This window comes from Rhodotorula graminis (assembly GCF_001329695.1).
Source record: "Rhodotorula graminis WP1 unplaced genomic scaffold RHOBAscaffold_1, whole genome shotgun sequence".
NCBI classification, from domain to species: Eukaryota; Fungi; Basidiomycota; class Microbotryomycetes; order Sporidiobolales; family Sporidiobolaceae; genus Rhodotorula; species Rhodotorula graminis.
The window spans coordinates 1,597,698-1,617,842 of record NW_017264928.1 but is presented as its reverse complement, the minus strand read 5'-3'; the positions used below and the strand labels follow the sequence as shown (position 1 = coordinate 1,617,842).

Sequence of the window (20,145 nt, the reverse complement as noted above, 5' to 3'; positions counted from 1 at the left end):
CTCGGAGCGGCAGAGGTACGACAAACGATACTGCATTACGGCTTGCAAGCGACACGCTCCCCCTGCACTGCTTCGAAAGCTCGTCAGGCCAACGCCGCCTTCTCGAACGCCTGCTTGTAGTCGGCGATGATGTCGCTGCGAGAGAGGGGGCGCGAGCGTCAGGTCTCGCACGGACAGGAAGAGGTACGAGAGGACGAGAGGGACGGACTCGATGTGCTCGATGCCGACAGAGACACGAATGAGGTCGGGCGAGACGCCGCTCGCGAGCTGCTCGTCAGCCGTGAGCTGAGAGTGCGTCGTCGATGCTGTAGAACAGGCGCGACGTCAGTCCTCGTCCTGGCGAGAGAGAGAAGGGGAGGCGGGCGCACCAGGGTGGATGACGAGAGACTTGGCGCTGTGAAGGAAGGAGAGGGAGAGGAGGGTTAGACGCCGTCGAGCTGCAGATAGGGAAAGAAAGGCGGTGGGCTCACTCGCCGATGTTGGCGAGGTTGCTGTGCAGGATGAGCGAGTCGACGACCTTGGCGCCCTTCTTGCCGTCCTGGTCGTCGCGCACGCCGAACGTGAGGAACCCGCCGTACTTGCCCTTGGCGAACGTCTTGAGCGCGAGCTGGTGGTACGGGTGGCTCGGCAATCCGAGGTACGACACCCAGCCGACCGACGGGTGCGCCTCGAGCCACTTGGCGAGGACGAGGGCGTTCTCGCAGTGGCGCTCGACGCGGAGCGTGAGCGTCTCGAGGCCCTGGAGGATGAGCCACGCGTTGAACGGCGAGATGCACGCTCCGAGATCGCGCAGGAGCTCGAGGCGGACCTTGCCGGCGAACGCGACCTTGCCGAGCGCCTCGGTAAAGACGAGCCCATGGTACGACTCGGCGGGCGTGGTAAAGTCGGGAAAGCGGCCCGACGCGGCCCAGTCAAAGTTGCCCGAGTCGACGATGATGCCGCCGAGGCTCGTTCCGTGCCCGCCGGCGTACTTGGTGAGCGACGAGACGATGATGTGGGCGCCGAGGTCGAACGGGCGCGTCATGGTGCCGACCGCCGTGAGCGTGTCGTCGACGATGAGGGGGACCTTGTGCTCGTTGGCGACCTTGGCGAGCGCCGGGATGTCGAACACGTTGCCCTTGGGGTTGCCGAGCGACTCGATGTACAGCGCCTTGGTGTTGGCGTCGATGCGCTTGGCGAACTCGGCGGGGTCGTCCGAGTTGACGAAGCGGGCCTCGATGCCGAAGCGCTTGAACAGGACCTTGAGCTGGTTCACGGTCCCGCCGTACAGGGCCGTGGTCGCGACGATGTTGTCGCCCGACTGGGCGATGGCACCGATGGCCTGGAACTGGGCGCTCTGGCCCGACGCGGTCGCGACGGCTGCTGCGCCGCCCTCGAGAGCAGTGATGCGCTGCTCGAGGACTTCAACCGTCGGGTTTCCGATGCGGCTGTATATAGCACCCGCCTCCTTGAGGCCGAACAGGTCGGCGCCGTGTTGGCTATCGTTGAAAACGAACGAGGTGGTCTGGCGGGGAGGAGAGGGAGAGAGAGAGGGAGAGAGAGAGGGAGAGATTACATGAGGGAGGGAGGGAGAGGTCAGGTCGGCAACGTGTCGCCCCTCGCGCCTTGCGGCCTGCAGAGGTACACACAGAGAGATGGTGCTCACCTGGTAGATGGGGACGGCGCGCGAGCGCTGTGCGCTCTCTGCCTTCTCGTAGCCGGCGTGGAGCTGGAGCGTCTCGGGCCTCCAGGACGGGTGGTTCTCGGTCATTGTGGTGGTGCGGGGTCGGTGGTGGTGGGTCGAGAGAGAGCAGGAGCGGGTGCAGGTCGAAGAGCGGGACCGCAAGAGAGCGGGAAGGCAAAGAGGCGGGCGATTTCGCCAGCCGACGGTGCAAGCACGCGAGCGAGCGAGTCCCACCGGCAACTGCGCACCGTGCGAGTTCAGCAGCTGGCCAGAGCCCTTACAGTGCATCTCACAAGCTCGTCTGCACTCACGCAAAGACCTGCACAGCGGGTGCTGCCGCGAGGAACCTGTCATCAGTCGCGCGCTTCCCCACCTCGACGTGCAACTCTTCACGGTCCTCGATGAGCCTCCCTGCTGGGCCCTGCACGCGCTGCAGTTGTGTCTGAGGCCAGACCGCCAATCTCTGCACCCGCATCGCACATCAAGGGCCGCCGACAGCCTCGTCTCGTCACCTCCTCCGGCCGGTTCCTCGTCCACACGAGACCCAGCCGCCGATGTCGACCGCACCTGTACCTGTCGAGCCGCTCTCCGCACCTGTACCAGCCCTGTCGACCGGCGCACCACCGGCCAAGGACGGCGGCGAGCACGAGAAGCCCGATCGCTTGGAGGCACGCAGAGCGGCCGGCCAACAGCCTCGAACGAGCGCGGCGGGACTCGCGGCAGAACACGAGCAGCTCATGCTGGAGAAGATGACCCTGTACGAGACGCGCACGGTCCGTCCTCTCCCCCTCCGTGTCCTCCTCCTCCTCCTCCTCGCCCTTGCTGACCTCGGCTCTCTCCCCTGCGCGCGCGCAGAAGCTGTACGTCGTCGCGACCGACAAGGACGGCAAGCGCTATCGAGTTCTCAAGATCGACCGCACAACAGCTCCGCAACCGCGAGCCGGCCAGTCGGCGGCAGACGACGACGACGAGTCGGGCTTGAACATCATCGAGGACTCGGCCGTCTACACGCTGCGCCAGAAGGACGAGCTCGTCGAGACGCTCAGGGCGGGCAACGGCGGCCTCAAGCTCGTCGAGAAACCCTGCTTTGGCATCGCCGGTCCGTCCGCTTCGTCCTTTCCCTTGCGTCCCCTTGCCGGTAGACTGACCCTCTCGTCGCTACGCGCAGGCTTCGTCCGCTTCACCTCGTCGTACCACATGATCCTCATCACGCGTCGGAGCAAAGTCGCAGTTCTCGGCGGCCACTTCATCTATCACAGCGAAGGCACCGAGCTTCACGAGATCTCGCCCGTCCCGGCAGGCCTGTCGGCCGAGGACGCTCGGCAGAAGAACGCCTTCCTCAGCGTGCACCTCAGCAAGAACTTCTACTTCAGGTGCGCCCCCTCGTCCGCTCGTCCTCCTTGCGAACGTCGCTCACCCTCGTCCTCCCGCAGCTACACGTACGACGCGACCAACACGCTGCAGCGCAACCTCCTGCGGGGCGCCGACTTCCTCCCGTTCGAGGACAAGTGGGTCTGGAACTGGCGCCTTCTACGACCGATGCGGCGGTGCCTGCGTCCTCAAAGCGCCTGGATCCTTCCGCTCATTCATGGCTTCGTCGACCAGAAGAGTGCGTCCCTCTTCCTCCCTCGTCTCTCTGAGCCCGTTACTGACTCTTTGGACCCCGCAGAGCTCGCCGTCTTTGGTCGCACCGTCTACGTCACGCTCATCGCTCGTCGCTCGCGGCACTTTGCCGGCGCGCGCTTCCTCCGCCGAGGCGTCAACGACCAAGTGCGTCCTCATCTCGCCCGAGCGTCAAGGGGCACGCACAGACACTCATGCTGTCGACTCTGCAGGGCTTTGTCGCCAACGACGTCGAGTCGGAGCAGATCGTCGCCGAGGCGCTCACGACGCCGTTCTACACGTCGGCCCCGTCGACCCACACGCACTCGAGCAGCTCCCCCTCTCCTCCTCTTCCTTCCTCCTTCCCGACGTCGCACCAGGCGCGTCGGCCGAACCCGAGCTACACGGCGCACGTCCAGTGTCGTGGCAGCATCCCGCTGTACTGGTCGCAGGACGTCGCCCGAGCGCTCAAGCCGCCGATCGAGCTCGCGACCCGAGACCCGTACTATGCGGCGGCGGCCAAGCACTTTGACGGCCTGTTCCGGGCCTACGGCGAGCGCGTCATCGTCCTCAACCTCATCAAGGTGCGCCGCTCCTTCCCCTCGTCTGCCTCCCGCCTCGAGGGCTCCCGACTTACCCAAACCCTCCCCTCCCGTCCTCCTCTACAGCACGGCGACAAGCGCGAGTCGACGCTCCTGCCCGAGTTCAAGGAGTGCGTCGACTACCTGAACCAGTTCCTGCCGACCGGCAACGAGATCGACTACATCACGTTCGATATGAGCGCCGCCAACAGCGGGTGCGTCCCTGTCGTCCCTCTCTTCTCGTGACGACGCCGACGAGCTCATGCTGTCGGAACCGTGCCGCAGCCCGACCAAGAACGCGCTCGGCGTCCTCGAAGACTATGCCGAGGGCTCGCTCGAGAAGACGGGCCTCTTTCACTCGGGACCTGCCGCTCCTCGGCGCACAGGGTCCACCGGTGACGGGTGCGTCTCCCTCTCTCTTTGTCGCCGACGAGCGCATTCAGCCGGCGTCGCCGATCGTCCTCCTGCAGCGCACGCACTGACCTCGAGCTTCCTCCCGCCCGCAGCGAGGCGCGACTCCCAAGGACGGGTCCGGCGGTCCAGACGGGCGTCGTGAGGACAAACTGCATCGGTGCGCTCCCTCTCCCTCGCTCGGGCGGTAGGGTACGGGCACTCACTCCCTCCTTTGCCCCGCCCAGATTGCCTCGAGTGCGTCCGCCTGCGTCTTTCTCTCCCTCCCTCTCCTTACTGACCTCTCTCTCGCTCTTTTTGCAGCCGCACCAACGCCGCCCAGACCATGATCGCCATGATCGCCCTCGGCCACCAGCTGCACGCGCTCGGCCTTGCGCCGTCGACCCGGCTCGAGTTCGACTCGGACGCGCTCAAGCTCCTCGAGACAATGTACCGCGAGCACGGCGACTGTATCGCGGTCCAGTACGGCGGCAGCAACACGGTCAACACGATCGACTCGTACCGGCCGACGGGCGCGTGGACGGGCTTCTACTCGCGCGACAAGGTCGAGAGCGCTCGGCGGTACTACGCCAACTCGTTCGGCGGTGAGCCTCGTCGCCCTCTCTTGCTTCGCCGTGCCGCCTGAGGTGGAACTGACCCGGCCTCGCTCGTCCGCAGACCACGACAAGCAGGCGGCGATCGACCTCTTCCTCGGCATCAAGCACGGCCTGCCGCCGCCGCCATCGTGGGAGTACCTGCCGCCGCCGCCACGCTCGTCCTACCGCGACTGGTACACGCCGTCGCACCTCGTCGCCTCGCCCTCGTCGCTGTCGTCTGCCGAGGTCGCCCGACGCCTGCAGGCGACCGTCGACGCCGAGGACGAGCGCGACCCGAACGAGCTCTGGAGGCGGTACTACCGCGGCGGCGTGTGGCAGACGCTCGACAAGCAGTACCAGTACCACGTCCAGTCGACCTTGCCGGCGCACCGAGTCCCGGGGTGCGTCTCTTGCCTCCTCTCTCCCTCCCTCTCTCTCTCCCTCTCTCGCGCCCGTAACTGACACGCCCTCTCTCGCGGTACAGCTCGGACGACGCTCACTTGAGCCCGTTCGTCCCAAGACGGTCGCTCTCGCACTCGACCTTGCAACCGAGGTGCGCTTGAGGCCTCTCTCGCCCAGAGCGAGCCCCACGACTAAAGCCCCCTCTCATTGCCCGCAGACGTTCCGCCGGCGGCGGCTTCCGCAACTGGATCTCGCACAGGCACCCTCGGTCCAAGTCGGCGCGCCAATCTCGGCACCGCTCGTCGATGCACGACCCGTCGTCAACCGTCGACGGCTCGCCCTCGGCGCAGGAGCCTCATCCCGCCTCGGCACCTGTTCCCGCCGCGCCTTTCTCGGCCTCGACTGGGCAGCTCGCGTCGGCGCTCCTGTCGCCGGTCGTGCGCACCGACGAGGCGCGCGAGTACGTCCGTGGACGACCCAGTTCCAGCACCTGTCGCTCGCCGCGCACGACCACCTGAGCGAGAAGGACCGCACGATGTACACGGCGCACGCCGCCGTCGCTGCGCCTCGCCCTGGCGCCGAGCCGAGGCGGTCGGGCACGACGGTGTTCGCGGCGGACGGGCTCGCCGACGTGAGCGAGCGCGACCGTGCCACGTTCCAGGCGTTCGTGAGCGGGGCCAAGCCGCGAGGGGCGACCGGCGGCGAGGTCGGCGTGTCGAGCGCGGCGGTCAAGATGTACCGCGACATGGTCGAGGGCGCAGGTGCGTGACGAGGCGGCGACGAGGCGAGGTTGGTGCACTCGAGGCGAGCGAGGTCCGTGTCTCGGCTCCCAACTTTTCTCTCTTTGCCAGCAGTGCGAGTCCTGTGTAGTCCAGTGTTGTTGTCAACGTGTACCTCTCGGTCGTTTCGGCTTGCGAGAAGAAAGTGTTGCAGGAGCAAAGTGGGCCAACGCGACGGCGCAGCTCGCGAGGGGGAGCCGCCCCCCCTCCGAGCTCTCTCCTCGTCTTGTCACGCCTCGCCGGGCTTCAACTGGTGCGTCTGTCTCTCCTCTTGGGCCCTCTCGACATCTGCACGAGCCCGCAGCTCCTCTCCAGGGCGTGGGGCTGACCCACCCTTCCCCCTCGAAGCAGTTCCTCTCGTCACCCTCTTAGCTCGCCCGACCTCCATGGAGCTTTAAGGACCCGACCAGGTGCGTCCATTCTCTCCCTCGTGCAGCCTCGTGCAGGCATGCAAGCCGCACAGCGAGGCGGGAGCGCGGACGGACTCGCTGACCCTCGTTCACCCTCCCGCGCAGCCGCGATTGACCCGTATCGAGCAAGACAGCGCTCGCGATGGACTCGTACCTCGACCCTTCCCTCACCGGCACCCTCGCCTTCCTCGACCAGGGCGCAGGGCTCCGCCCGGGCGCCGACGCCGCGACCATGTCGACCTCGGCTCCCCTCCTGTCGGCGTTCGACTACGATCAGTGGATCAACCCGCAGGCGACTGTCGCCTACCACGCGCACCCCGGCTCGTCGGCCCTGCAGCACTCTGCCCACCAAGTCGCGCTCCCCCAACGCGATCACGTCGTGCCGTCCCACCACCCCTTCGGCGGTCTCCACTCGGAGCCTGCGGGGTCGGCGACCAGGCTCGCCGCGGGTCCGCCGCTCGAGGACGCCAGCAGGCACCAAGCCGCCGACATCCAGCTCATCTATGGCCCGAGCGACTACGACCACGAGTTGTTCGCCGCCGCGCCGCCGCCGACCGCGACCGCGACCTCGACCCCGGCACGCGCCCGCACGTCCAGCACGCACCCGTCGTACCCGGCGCAGCCGCCGCTCAGCGTCGACGACCGCAGGCACGACCTCATCGTCGACGACGTGTCGTCGTACTCGATCGCGGCGTACGGCGACGGCTCGGCGTCGGGTTCGCCCATCACCAAGCGCCCGTCGGCCGACGCCGTCCCGTCCCCGGCTGGTTCGCCTCGTGTCCAGCGCTCGCCCGTCAAGGTCCACAACGTCAAGGCGAGCCCTGCTCCTGTCGCCGTCGCCGCCAAGTCGACCGGGACGTCGTCGGGCACCCACACGCCCAAGACGCCCCAGGCCGATCAGTCGGTGCCCGAGGCCGCGCTCCACCTCCTTCGTCTCGCCCAGCCCGACGGCTCGACGACGGGTTCGGTCGCGACGGCGTCGACCGGCGGCCGCGAGGACGAGGCGAGCTGTGACGAGGACGCCGAGGGCGAGAGCGACGACACGTCGATCCACTCGACCGAGGCGCAGGCCAAGCGCCCGCTCGCGACGGTCGTCGCGCAGCAAGGGCAGCTCGAAACGCGCGTGTGGCAGCACGACCCGGCGCAGCCGCCGCTCCACGTCCAGCGCGGCGGCGGCCCTGGGTCCCGTCGTCTGAGCGCGTCCGAGTCGGTCGCGAGCACGCGCACGGGCCGCCCGGCGCCGAGCGTCGCGAGGACGCAGCGCGAGGCGAGCGTCGCGTCGAACCGCTCGCACGCCGTGAGCGACGCCGCGTCGACCACGTCGGCCTCGCAGCAGCAGTCGCAGCAGCAGCAGCAGCAGCCCGTCATCCCGTCGCCGGCCGCTCGTCGCACGAGCGGGCGCGTCCGCAAGCCGCGTGTGTCGGACGTCGCGGCCGACGTCAGCTCCGGCATGAGCGAGGACGAGCACGAGTACAAGCCCGACGACGTCGACGTCGAGATGGCCGAGGACAGCGACGGCGGCCGCGCGAGGTCGTCGAAGAAGAAGGGCAAGGGCCCGGCGGCCAAGGGCAAGAAGCCGGCCAAGCGCACGTCGAGCGTCGCGAGCCAGGACGGGTCGGCGACCAAGAGGGCGCGCCGGGGCTCGTCGCCGAACGCCAACCAGCTCCTTCTCGCTCCGCGCAAGCCTCGCCGCCAGGCCTACATCCCGGCCAACCTCCAGAACCGCGCGTTCCCTCCTCACGTCGAGTTGAGCGACCTGTTCCCGCGCTTCTACCGGTCGTTCCCGGTCTCGTCGGCGTTCCCGCCCGACTCGTTCGTCCTCAAGGCGCCCAAGCAGACGTCGCAGCCGGCGGGCCTCGTCGCGAGCACCTCGTCGATCGCCGCGTCGCCGTACGACGTCTCGACGGCGTCGCTGAACGGCATGTACGACGACTCGGCGTTCGCGGCGGCGCAGTACTACTCGGCCGGTCACACGCCCGTCGCCTCGACGTCGTCGCTCGTCGACTCGACGACCCAGTTCTCGTCGCTCGGGTACCTCCCGATGCCGCACTCGCTGTCGTACTCGCCGCCGCAGCACCAGCACCAGCACCACGCCCTCCCGGCCCTGTCGCCGGCCCTGAGCGCGACGTCGTCGATCGCCGCCACGCCCTTCTCGTCGCAGGCCTCGGTCTCGACGCCGCCGTCGACGATCGCCTCGACCTCGTCGACGCCGTCAACCGCCGCGACGCCGACGGCGCTCGGGCCCAACGGCATCTCGCTCATGCTCCCGCCGTTCGAGAGCAAGTGGAACAAGGGCGGCGAGCCGCTCAACCTGTACTGGCCGCGCTTCGTCAAGGGCAGCGCCGACGACAAGTGCGGCCTGTGCCCGATCTGCGCCGAGCCCAAGGAGCGCGGCGGCGAGGGCGAGCAGAAGTGGCTCAAGGTGCGTCGGCCCGTCTCGTCCTCCCCACCCTCTCGTCGCCTCGGCGATCTTGGCGAGTTTGTCGAAGAGGAAGCCGTCGACCATGGACACTGCAGGTACGCCGTCAGGGCCTCGCCTCACGGGTGCGTCCTCGTCGTCCCTCCCTCGCCGACTCGGTTTCGCCCGATTGACCTTGTCTGCGTACCCTCGCAGGCCTGCCGTTCTCGCCGCCGGTCGAGATGCGTACGGTCGCCCTGCCGCCGAGCACCAAGGACCAGCGCGCGCAGATGATCGAGGGCAAGTGCCACAAGGTGCGTCTCTCGCTCTCCTCTCACCGCCTCTCTCCTTGCCGCCGACCTCGCTCACGCTTTACCCTCTCTTGCAGTGCAACGACTGGATCAAGCTCCTGAGCGTCAAGAACATCGACGCCATCGTCCCCGAGCTCATCTGGTGGAAGGTGCGTCTCCTCCTCCTCTCCTCCTGTCTCGTCCCTCGCGAGTCGACGACTGACTCGCCTCTGCGGCTCCTCCTCGCCCGCAGCACGCCAAGAAGTGCCACGGCCAGTCCAAGATCGACGGCGAGGGCCACCCGTACCAGCAGGACGAGGTCTACGCGCTCATCCTCCAGCGCAAGACCGAGCTCGGCGTCGAGTGACCTGGCCGCCTACGCCCTCTCTCGACCCTCGCCACAAGCGCCACAGCCTGTCGCCCTTAGCTCCCGCCTTTTCGCCTTTTCGCCTCCTCGCCCTCGTCCTCCTCGCCCTCCTCGCCCTCCCTCCCTCTCGCGTGATCCCCTTCTTTCCCTCTCTACATCTGTCTGTGCACGAACGACCCAACGACGTCCTCCCTTTACCAGCTGTTCCACCACGACCCCGACCTTCCACAATCAAAAAGTCCTCGCCGGGCGCACGACCACGAGTCGTGCACGCCCCGCCTCCTCCCCCTCCTTCCCCCACCTCGTCCCTCCTCGCTTTGTCTGTGCTTCGCCCTTACCTCTCGGTCTCGCACCCTCCTCTCCCATGTACCGCGCCCTCTGTCTTTCCCCCTCCTCCTTTGCCGACCCTCCCTCTCTTTGTGAGCAGTTCTTCCTCCTCTCGCGGTCGCACCGGCCTGCGACCCTCAGGGTTGGGGCGGGACGGACAGTAGCACGCAGTGCGACGACGACAAGCATTTCTCTCGATTCACTCTCTCTCGGTCTGGACGAGAGCGCGCCGGAAGAGATAGATCTAGAGTTGCAGAGAGAGAGAGGCTCGACGAGGAGGCGAGGGCGAGGGGCGCAACGAGGCGGGCGAGATGCTCGCGCGCCGGTCGGACGGGCGCACACGAGCGCCTGGACGGCGCGCAGGGAGGGCAAGCTGGCGGCGAGCGCGCGGCGTGCCGAGGCGGAGGAGGGAGGACGACGCAAAGGCGGGCTCGAGGTCGGCGCCTCAGGGCACGTACAGCGACTTGGGGGCGTCGCCCGCCGCTCCCGCACCGGCTCCTGCTCCGGCGCCGCTCTTTGCGCCACCGCGCCCGCCTCGCCCGCCTCGCCCGGACCCGCCACCGCCGCCGCCGCCTCTCGCTCCGCCACCTCCTCCTCGCCCGCCTCGTCCTCCACGCCCCGGCGCACCACCACCACCACCCTCGCGGTCCCCCTGCCCGTGCCCCTGCGCCTGCTGCCGCGCCCGCGCCTGGGCCCTCCACCACGCCCTCGCGCGCTCGACGTCGTCGCTCGCGATGGGCTCGAGCACGCTCGCGGCGCCGGCGCCACCGAGCGAGGGGAAGAAGGTGCCGAGGTAGAAGGCGAGGGCGTCGCCGGACGAGAGGGCGAGGTAGTCGGGCTCGGGCTTGGGGTTGTCGCGGCGCTTGTGCGGGGAAGAGGTCGTGGGGTGAGAGGTCGAGGAGGAGGGGGAGGCGGTCGAGGCGAGGAGCTTGGCGAGTGGTGCGGCGAGAGGTGCGGGTGTCGAGAGGCGCGAGTCGTAGGTAACGGCGGCGGGCGGTCGGGGTGCGGGCGCGGTGGCGGAGGAGGAGGAAGAGGTGGACGAGGGCGCGGGCGGAACGCGCAGGTAGAAGTGCAGGATGCACTGCAGCGTCGAGCGCAGGTGGACGGGGATGTCGTTGGCCGTCGGGAGCGGAAGCGGCTCGGGCTCGTGCTCGTCGTCGTCGCCGAAAGCGGCGTCTCGGCGGTACGGCGGCGGCAGGTCGACGCCCTCGGGCAGCTCGACGACCCATCCGTCCGGGACGACAAACATGCGCTCGACCTCGTGCCACGGGAGCTCCTCGCCCTGGGCCTGCGGGCGCACGCGCGTGCGGGCGTCGGCGTCGCGGGCCGAGAAGGCGGCGTGGATCTGGCGCGAGATGTCGAGCTGGGTCTCGAGGAAGCGGGTCGCGTCGCGGGCGAGGTCGTGGAGCGGGTTGGGCGCCTTCTTGAGGAGGTCGAGGGTCGAGAGGGCTGTGGGTGCGGCGAGGAGTGAGTGCGTTTGGCTCGAGAGAGCATCGGGAGAGGGAGGCGGACCAGAGAGGGGGACGACGAGCTGGAACGTGTCGTCGCGGACCCAGCGCTTGAGGACGGGGAGGGCGTGCACGAGGGCACTGGCGTCGACGACGCGGACCTGGCGCGGTGCCGAGCTGCGGCGTGCTGCTCCCCCACCTGGACCAGATGCACGACCACCTCGCCCACCTCGAGGCGGGTACAGGCGCGGGTCGCGCGAGAAGGCGAGGGTATCGACAGATTTCTCGAGCTGCGAGACCTGGTGGGCGAGGAAGGCGGCCCCGAGAGCTTTGGACTGGCGGTCGCGCTGCGATGAGGAGGACGAGGCGGTGAGCGAGGACACGGGGAGGGGCAGGGCAAAGGCGAGGATGCACCTTTTGGTCGTCCGACTCCATGTGAGGCTCTGCAAGCTTGGTCGAGCTTGTGGTGGTCGAGCGAGGTGAGCCGGTTGGACGAGGAGAGACGGGCGAGCCGAGGCAGCTCGTCTCTCTCTCTGCACTCGCTCGGATGTCGCACAGGCCAGCTTAGAGCCTCGCTGCAGCTCTCTACACTCGGCTGGTCCGACCCGCAACCTCCACCGTCGACCCCTCCCCCTCGCCCGCTCCTCCTCCTCGTCGGCCTCGCCCCACACCATGCCCCTCGCCCGCCTCAGCGCCGAGCCACAGCCAAAGCCCGCTACCCCACCACTCGACCCTCGAGTCGCACGCGCACGCTCCACCACCACCCTGCGCGACCCAAAGGCCGACGACTGCTCGAGCGCAGCCAGCGTCGCCTCGTCCTCCTCAGCAGCAGGGCCCCACCGCTCCTCTGCCACCTCGATCAAGAGCGAGCGCACCGTCAAGACCCCCTACACCGTACGCCCCTGCTCACTCTCAACCTCGTCGCACCCTCACTGACCTTCTCGCCTCGCGCCGCAGAAGTCGCACTCGTCCAAACCGGCCTCCTCGCCCCTGCCTACCAGCATTGTGCGTCACAGTTCCTCCCTTCCTCCCACAGAGACGTTCCTGACCTCTCGACCTACAGTACGCGCGCGACAACTCGGGCCTCGTGTGCGTCCGCCTTCCCTCCCTCGGCCCCTGTCTCCTCTGTCCCTCGCTCACCTTGTTCCCCCCTTCGACAGCTGCTGCGGTACCTGTCTGCGGGTGCGTCTCGATCCGCCTCTACTTTCGCATCGTGTCACCTCGGAGCTGACCCCTCGTGCTCCCTGTGCCACAGTTCCTCCCTCCTCGCACCTACACCGCCAACCAGCTCTCGGCCGCCCACCGCGCGTTCACCTCGGCCCGCCGCGACCACCGCGAGCTCAACCTGCGCGAGTTCCCAAGGTGCCTCGAGTGTACGGCGCCTCAAGTCGTCGACCTCAAGTGCCGCGTGTGCGGCTTTGTGCGCCCGGCGAGCTTCTTCTCCGAGGCCATGGTGCGCCGCCACGCTCTCTTGCCTCGAGCCGGGTAACGGTCGTCCCTCACGATCGTCTTTACTGACTTCTGCGACGAGTCCCGAGCGCGCAGAGGTCCAATACGCACGGCGCGACGTGCCGGGCCTGCCAGTCGGTCGCGACCGAGGTCAAGGACTCGATGCCGCGAGCTGTGCGTCCTCAACTCTCCTTGCCTCTCGTTCAACGTCGACCAACATGTCTCTCGCTCCTTCGCGCAGGAGTGCGTCGTCGTCTCATTCTGCCAGACCGCCCCACGACGAGCGCACTGACCCCTCCTTCTTCCTCCTTCTCTCCCTCGTCTCGTCTCGCCCTCTCCCGATTCGCCTCTCCTCCTCTCTCGCCGTACAGCCTCGAAGCCGACCCGTTCGACGCCCTCTCGTCCGACGACGACCTCGACTCGGACGCCCTCAGCGACGACCACCTCTCGAGCCGCAGCAGCGTCCGCGGTGGCTCGGCGCGGTCGGGCGCTTTCCGTGCAGGCGGTACGGCAGGGCAGCGAGATGGCGAGGACAGGACGGGCAGAGTGGACGAGGCGTACGGCGTGCGGGATGGCGAGGGAGCGCTCGCGGGACGGGCACTCGGGCTTGAGAAGGACGAGGACGAGGAAGACGACGCCAAGCCGAGCGGGTCGCGGCCGGCCGTCGTGTACGATGACGACGACGACGACGACGAGTGGTGAGCGGCCTGCAGTCGGACGCCTGTTGTTGTCGTCGAGCGAGTGCGGCGAGAGCGGCTCTCGTGGACTTTTGCCTCGCCTCGTCGCCCTCGACGCCCTATCGTAGAACGACCCTCCTTTCTTCCCCTTTCTCCTGTGCACGCTTTCATTTCCCCATCCCTTCACGTCCGCTTCTGTCTTTGCAAGTCGCCCTCGCATCCAGCGCAGCCGTTTCGAGCGCGAGAGAGACGCGAACGACGAGGCGAGCGGGGTTCTCTAGTCTCGCTCGTGGCCTCGTAGAGCTCGAGAGCACGCAGACACGCAGCGTTCGTCGACACGAGGAGCGAGCTAGCGAGAGCCGAAGTCGAGGGAGAGGCGCGTTTCGAGTCGTGCCCTCCTCGCCCCCATCCTCGCCTCCCTCGCGAGCTGGGGCGCACACACGGCGTGGCCGGCACGCCCGTGCGTCTCATTAGCCCTCACGAGCTGCACGCGCGCCCTCGCTCGCGCTCGCCGACCGCGCAGGGCGACTCGCGCCTTCATCAGCAACCCGCGTCGGTCGACCACTCTCGCCCCTCGACAACGACTCGTGGACTGGTGGACGTGCTCGTCGAGGACACGAGGAGGTGCAAGGAGCAGCCGGGGCAGGGCGGCAGGGCTCTACGGGCGCGGGGCAGCAGGTGCGTCCTCGTCCTCCCCGCCTCCCTCTGTTTGACGACCCTCTCCCTCGTCTCTCGCCCTCGCCGCCGCCTCGCGACGCATTTAGGGCAGGTCCTGAAGCTGACCTGATCACCCTACAGGCCAAGCGGCTGCGCAGGGTGGGCGGTCGGAGGTTCTCGCGGCGGGCGACTCGCTCTCATCCTCGCGCCGGTTCATCTAGATCCTTGTACGTCCCTCTCGCTCTCGTCCTTTGCCCGAGGACCCACACACGGGGTACCGTCGTCCCTTGAACCGCGCGTTGACCCTCTCGATCATGCGCCGCAGCTTTGTCGAGCCCTTGATGGCATCCCCCTCCTTCTCGTCCCCCGAAAGCTCCCCCTCGTACCCTTCCTGCGCCCCACGATGGCTCTTGTCGACGTCAAGGCGCCCTCTGTAGGATATGGGCGGGCCCCGGTGGACCAAGCTGCCCGCCCTGTGAAAGCTACTCGTCCCGGCGGCCGACCAAGCCGAGCCGTCGAGGACGGGTCTGACGAGGCCGCGCCCGCTCTCTGTGCCCTCGATGGGCAGCGAGCGCCCCCCGGTGAGCCGTTGCGCACGGCAGCGCCCCTCGGGGCCAGCCCGTGCGCCCGGCCACCCACTAAAAACAGGGGGATCCTGCGCACCCTCGCTCAAACGCTATCTCTTGATCCAGCAGGGTTACGGTGTTCTGCTTGCACCAGATCGGACGACGTGGTTCTGCGGTGCAATCGAGCGCGTTTCCCGAGGTATTTTGTCTTGTAGAGCGCGAGTTGGCTTCCTCCCTCGTCGTTTCCAGTACGAGGCTCGCGAGGCGAGAGACGCTCTCCCTGCGGGCCCTTTCTGCCTCGCCCTCTCGCTATAGGGACGCTAGAGTCTGTCCTGAGCGAGAGAAGGCGCACCGACACTTGTGGGCCGCTCAGTCCGCGTCCTCGTCGACTCGCTCCTCGAGCTGGTTCTCACTGCTCTTGCCGCGGTCGTGCGCTTCCTGTCAGCTCAGCCCGTCACCAGGGGTCTCCCTGAGTGTATCGGAGTGCTTCCAAAGCGCGACAGAGTACCGTCGAGGCCGGATGACCCGGCAAAGCTCGTCCTCGTCGTCGTTGATTTGCTGCTTGGACTTGCTCGCGCTTCCTTGCGCACAGACCTCTCGCTTTCTCGGTCTTGCTCCTCTCGGTCGGCGTGTCGAGACACATGCTCGACTGGAGTACCGTCGTTGAGAGGTTTCCGCGACAGCGCCCGCACGATCCTGCGCCGAGAGGGAAGTCGAGGAGGAGGCAGCGCATGAGCCGCTTCGCCTCTCGAGCTCGACCTGGCCGCACAGAAGGACACAGACACGGACACATTACAGCCGACGAGAGGGTGAGACGAGACGAGAGAGAGAGGGATAGATAGACGTCTACAAAGGCGAGAGAAAGTTCCGACGAATTCGCCACGAGCCCTCACTCCTCCTCCTCCTTGAGCGAGGCCTTGCCGGACCCGCCGCGCGCAGCACCTGCTTCGTCGTCGAGGAAGAGCTGCGTGGCGCCGAACCGGCGCGTCGGCGTCTTGGCGTCGAACAGGACGTCGATTTGCTCGAGGGTCAAGCCTGCGAGGGGAACGAGCGCGAGGTCAGTTCGCTCTCGGGTCCGGCGACAGGGAGAGAAAGAGGACGCACCCTTCATCTCGGGCACGAAGAAGTAGACGAACGGGATCGAGATCCAGGTGAACGCCGCCCAGATGAAGCCAATCGAGCCGCCGAGGTTGCCGTAACCCGGGTCCTGGACGTACGGGCTCACGAGCGTGATGATCCTGCGCGACAAGGATAAGTGTGAGTAAGACTCGCTCGTTACGAGGGACGAAAGGCGAGAGAGTGCGCGAGCCGGGAGAGAGGGCGAGAGAGGAGGACGCACAGGGACGTGCCGAACGCCGAGAACGTGGCGACGCTCAGGGTCGGCTCGCGCGCACGAGCCGAGCAGACCTCGGAGCAGGTGATCCAGACGAGAGGCGACCAGACGAGGCCAAAAGTGAAGTACCTGCGAGGGAAAGGGGAGGAGAAAGGGGGAGTGTCAGTAACTCGGGCTACGAGAATGCGCTCGAGCGCCCCAAGCCCTCCCCCTTTTCGCTCGACGGTCGACGTACCAGATGAAGATCATGGCGAGACCAGCCTTCTGCGCGCCCGACGTGATGGCGTCGCCGTATGCGACGTTGATGCCGCACGTGATCGTCAACGCCGTCGCGCAGACGAGCGCGCCGAGCATGAGCATCGGCCGACGACCGAACCGGTCGGGCAGGTAGAAGGAGCACAGGATGGCGGCGAGGTACAGGCAGCTGCGGGCGGAAGGGAGAGGAGAAGAGTCAGTTTGAGAAGGCTCTCGAGGTGGGTTCAGACGGAGAAAATGGGCGAGCGGGACGTACTAGAGGGCCATGACGATCTTGAAGACGTCGGTCATGCCGAGGGCGATCAAGAAGAGAACGATGTAGTTGGTCACTGTGCGGGAAAAAGGTCAGGCTGCTGCCGGCTGCGGGAAAGGGAAGATCGGCTCGACGCACTGTACGAGCTGCCCTGGGCCTGCTGCAGGCACATGACGCCGACAGCGATGAGGGCGCGACGACGGTCGGACCCCTTGAAGACGGCGAAGATGGACGGTTTCTGAATCGCCTTCTCGTGCTCGTACGCGGCCGAGAGCGTCGCGATCTCGTCGTCTGCCGAGAAGCCGTCGACGCCGGCATTGAGAAACTCGAGGGCTTTGCGAGCCTCGTCGTGCTTGCCCTGGAACACGAGGTACCGAGGCGACTCGGGCATGAACCAGACGCCGGCGAAGAGGAAAGCCGGCGCGATGAACTGCAGCCCGATGCAGAGCTGCCACGCGAGGTCGTCCGTGCGCGTGTTGAGCTTGTAGACAGCGATGGTAGATACGATTACGCCGACAATCTGGACCGCCTGGTAGATGTTGACGACCGCGCCGCGAAGAGGAGCGGGAGCGAGTTCGGCGTTGTAGAGCGGCACGACGTTGGCGGCGATTCTGCAGGCCCGCGAAAAGACATCGACCATGGCGAAGGAGGACGCGAGGGAGGGCAGAGGTCAGTGCGAGGTGACGGACAAGAGGGGCTCGAGAGCTGGACGCACCCCATCGAGATCGAGTTGACCACCTTGCCGGCGACGAGCTGCCAGTACCGGAAGCCCCGCACGCTCGCCGTGATCTGGATGATGATACCGACGAGCGCGAGGATGGCCATGAGCTTGATGCCGAGACGACGTCCTCCCCACCGACCGATTGGCGTCGCGAGAGCGCAGCCGATCATGATGCCGGCCATGCCGAGCGACGTACCTGCACGCAGAGGAAGACTGTCAGGATGTGGGCAAGGAGAGAGAGAGAGAAGCTGGGCCACGCACCAGCAGACTGCTCAGAAGCCGAGAGCGAGACGGTCACGGTGCCGTCGGCCGCGGTCGTCGTCTGCGAGCCGAACGCGCTGTTGAACGCCGGCACGCCGAGCAGTGTGCCCCACCAGCCGTTGTCAATGCCCTGCGAGGGAGAGCAGGGAGGATCAGTTCGATGGACGAGGAGAACCGCCAGGAGGACGAGGCCGGCGACTCACAAACATCAAGGCGCCGATGGACGCAAAGCCAGTGCTGAGGAGGACGCCCTTGGTGACGGCCGGCATGTTGGTGGAAGCGGCTGAGCGGCTTGCTGACGAGGGCGGGATGGGTGCGACCGAGTTGCTCAGGCGACGAGAGAGGAGAGGGAGGAGGAGGAGCTGGTGCGAGAGCAGTGCTGGCTCCACGCCAGGAGCCGGCAGATAGGCAGGAGCAGAGCGGGGGCCAGCTTCCGAGCAGCAGCTGGCCCGCTCGCGAGTGCGGTCGAGCTCGAAGCAAAGCGCGGGCGAGATGAGAGAGGAGACGAAGCTGTGCGGACGAAGCGAACCCTGCGACGGACCGTTGTCCCCCGCGATCGAGGCCCCCGCGGCAAACTGCGAGCTTGCCCTTCGGCCGAGTCGCTCGAGCGCACGCGCTTGAGCTGCGTCGGCTCGTCGGCACCTCTCTTTCCTTCCGACCAACCGCAACATTTTGATGAGACACTCGGCTCTCGTTCCCCTTATCTTGCCCTCGCTGGCGCCGTGTGCCCACGCTGCACGCTCGTACAGCGCTCTGCTTGCTTCTGCTTCACCGCTGCACCGCACCCGCGACCGCCCCGCTTCACCGCCTCGTCGCTCCCCCCTCGCCTCCTCCTCTCGCTTCCTCGCGCTCTCCTCGTCGCCGCCTTTCGCCCTCGTTCGCCGACATGACCGAGCCAGTCGACACCAAGACGTCCACTCCCGACGTCAAGCTCGACGTGCGCTGGATGGAGCGCGATTTCAAGGGCTACGGCGAGTTCCCTCCCGACCCCAAGTGGCCCGGCGGCGCTCGCGTCGCCGTCAACTTTGTCCTGAACTACGAGGTGCGTCGGCGTCTTTTTCTCGTCGATACTCTCCCTGCGAGCATTCCGCTGACCCCTTTGTGACCGCAGGAAGGCGGCGAGCGCTGCGTCGAGGACGGCGACCCGCACGCCGAGACGGTTCTCCACGAGTTCGGCTCGCTTTTGACGGTCGTTCCAGGTGCCCGGGACCCAGCAACAGAGTCCCAGTACTTATACGGCAGTCGAGTCGCGACGTGGCGCATCCTGTCGCTCTTCAAGAAGCACTCGATCCCGATCACGTTCTACGCCGTCGCGAAAGCGTTCGAGCGCAACACGGACGTCGTCAAGCGCGCACTGGATGACGGTCACGAAGGTGCGCTCTCGCCTACTCCCTCTCTCCGTACGGCGTCGCCGCTCGTCCGCACGAGGCGGTCGGCGTTTGGGCCTCTCGAGTTCTCGGCTCACTTCTCTCGTCTTACCCACCCTGGCACAGTCGCCTCGCACTGCTACAAGTGGCAATCGTATGCCGACCTGACCGACGAGGAAGAAGAGCAGTACATCCGCAAGGCCGTCGAGAGCTTCAAGGCGACGACGGGCAAGGTCCCTGTCGGCTGGGTCTGTCCCTCTCTCGCTCTCTCTCTGTCACCTCTCCTCCTGGCCCCGCACCCTCTTCCTGACGTCGTCCCGTCCTACAGTACTACGGCAGGCCGTCGGCGAGGTCCGTGCCGCTCATCGCCAAGGTCTACCGAGAGCTCGGCCACGAGTTTCTCTACTTGTGCGTCCTTCTCTCTCTCTCGACCGCCCGAGCACGCCGCTCACACGTGACACGTCTGCAGCTCCGACACCTAGTGCGTCCTGATCACCTCGACGTGTCTCGGGCCCGCAGATACTGAATTTGCGGACCCGCAGCGCCGACGACCTCCCCTATTATGTGCCGCTCCCCGGCTCGACGACGGGCGAGGCGCTCACGATGGCGCCCTACTCGCTCGACCTTAACGACTTCAAATTTTGGCTCCCCGGCGGCTACGGCTCGAACGAGGCGTTCGTGGCCGCGGTCCGCGACGCCGTGCAGACGATCCGCGAGGAGGCCCAAGCGGGCGAGCGCTACGGCTACGTGACGATTGCGCTTCATGCTGTGCGTCCTCTCTCTCTTCCCTCGTACTTGAGCCGTCCGGCGGCAATACAGCCGGTCGGCCTCGCTCTCGAACGAGCCAGACAGTCCCTGACCTTCCCTTTCCCTCTCCTCCTTTCGCTCCTCCTGCTCCTCCTCTTCCGTCGCCCTCGTCCCCCGCCGCAGCGATGGATCGGGCGGCCGAGCCGCATGCAGACGCTCAAGCGCATCGTCGAGAGCCTGGTCGCGAGCGGCGACGTTTGGTTCGCAACGCGCGAGCAGATTGTGCGGCACTTCAAGGAGGTGCACCCGCCCCCACGGTATGCCCCTGCCGAGTAGAAGCCTTGTAGACGAGCCTCGGAAGGTATCGAGCTCGAGAACCTCTGCCACTGCCTGTCGAGCGAGAGAGCCGTTTGTCAGCGACCTTCTCAAATCGACGCTCTCGGTCGCAATGCGGCTCGACAGCTTCCTGCCGAGCTCACTCGTCCTGTAAACCTCGTCAGCTCTCGGCCTGCTTTGCTCTCTCGTGCACACCTGGCAGATACGCTATAAGAAAGCTTCGCGAGAGGAACTCGACCCGAGAGAGGAAGCGGTTCCTGCGCAGCCTCG

The 20,145-nt window shown here is 67.1% G+C and overlaps 6 protein-coding genes across 6 annotated transcripts; 3 read left to right on the top strand and 3 right to left on the bottom strand.

Annotated features, from left to right (window-relative positions):
• Positions 1-16: 16 nt before the first annotated feature.
• RHOBADRAFT_50916 (uncharacterized protein) lies at positions 17-1,750 on the bottom strand (the record flags this gene model as incomplete). The annotated part of the gene is made up of 5 exons (XM_018415553.1): positions 17-135; positions 209-305; positions 369-394; positions 471-1,504; positions 1,646-1,750. 5 exons carry the CDS (start codon positions 1,748-1,750, stop codon positions 84-86), a joined length of 1,314 nt encoding a protein of 437 aa, XP_018274500.1. The 3' UTR covers positions 17-83.
• A 650-nt stretch (positions 1,751-2,400) lies between these two features.
• Positions 2,401-5,294, top strand: RHOBADRAFT_10480 (uncharacterized protein; the record flags this gene model as incomplete). Its single annotated transcript, XM_018411990.1, has 13 exons — positions 2,401-2,436; positions 2,519-2,762; positions 2,832-3,036; positions 3,097-3,272; positions 3,333-3,433; positions 3,499-3,849; positions 3,934-4,061; positions 4,132-4,233; positions 4,353-4,417; positions 4,485-4,494; positions 4,561-4,841; positions 4,915-5,045; positions 5,097-5,294. The coding sequence occupies 13 exons, from the start codon at positions 2,401-2,403 to the stop codon at positions 5,292-5,294; spliced, it is 2,028 nt and encodes a 675-aa protein (XP_018274499.1).
• Positions 5,295-10,250: 4,956 nt separating this feature from the next.
• Positions 10,251-11,688, bottom strand: RHOBADRAFT_40995 (uncharacterized protein; the record flags this gene model as incomplete). Its single annotated transcript, XM_018413806.1, has 3 exons — positions 10,251-11,254; positions 11,318-11,600; positions 11,668-11,688. The coding sequence occupies 3 exons, from the start codon at positions 11,686-11,688 to the stop codon at positions 10,251-10,253; spliced, it is 1,308 nt and encodes a 435-aa protein (XP_018274498.1).
• Positions 11,689-11,925: 237 nt separating this feature from the next.
• On the top strand, positions 11,926-13,601 carry RHOBADRAFT_50914 (uncharacterized protein; the record flags this gene model as incomplete). Its single annotated transcript, XM_018415552.1, has 7 exons — positions 11,926-12,147; positions 12,211-12,258; positions 12,317-12,342; positions 12,414-12,435; positions 12,509-12,706; positions 12,799-12,821; positions 13,074-13,601. The coding sequence occupies 7 exons, from the start codon at positions 11,926-11,928 to the stop codon at positions 13,402-13,404; spliced, it is 870 nt and encodes a 289-aa protein (XP_018274497.1). The 3' UTR covers positions 13,405-13,601.
• Positions 13,602-15,491: 1,890 nt separating this feature from the next.
• RHOBADRAFT_33134 (uncharacterized protein) lies at positions 15,492-17,334 on the bottom strand (the record flags this gene model as incomplete). The annotated part of the gene is made up of 7 exons (XM_018413085.1): positions 15,492-15,637; positions 15,707-15,840; positions 15,942-16,064; positions 16,171-16,359; positions 16,447-16,519; positions 16,582-17,054; positions 17,159-17,334. The coding sequence occupies 7 exons, from the start codon at positions 17,332-17,334 to the stop codon at positions 15,492-15,494; spliced, it is 1,314 nt and encodes a 437-aa protein (XP_018274496.1).
• Positions 17,335-18,371: 1,037 nt separating this feature from the next.
• On the top strand, positions 18,372-19,875 carry RHOBADRAFT_10707 (carbohydrate esterase family 4 protein; the record flags this gene model as incomplete). Its single annotated transcript, XM_018412001.1, has 7 exons — positions 18,372-18,467; positions 18,537-18,798; positions 18,919-19,040; positions 19,121-19,200; positions 19,262-19,273; positions 19,335-19,560; positions 19,723-19,875. The coding sequence occupies 7 exons, from the start codon at positions 18,372-18,374 to the stop codon at positions 19,873-19,875; spliced, it is 951 nt and encodes a 316-aa protein (XP_018274495.1).
• Between the last annotated feature and the right edge of the window lie 270 nt (positions 19,876-20,145).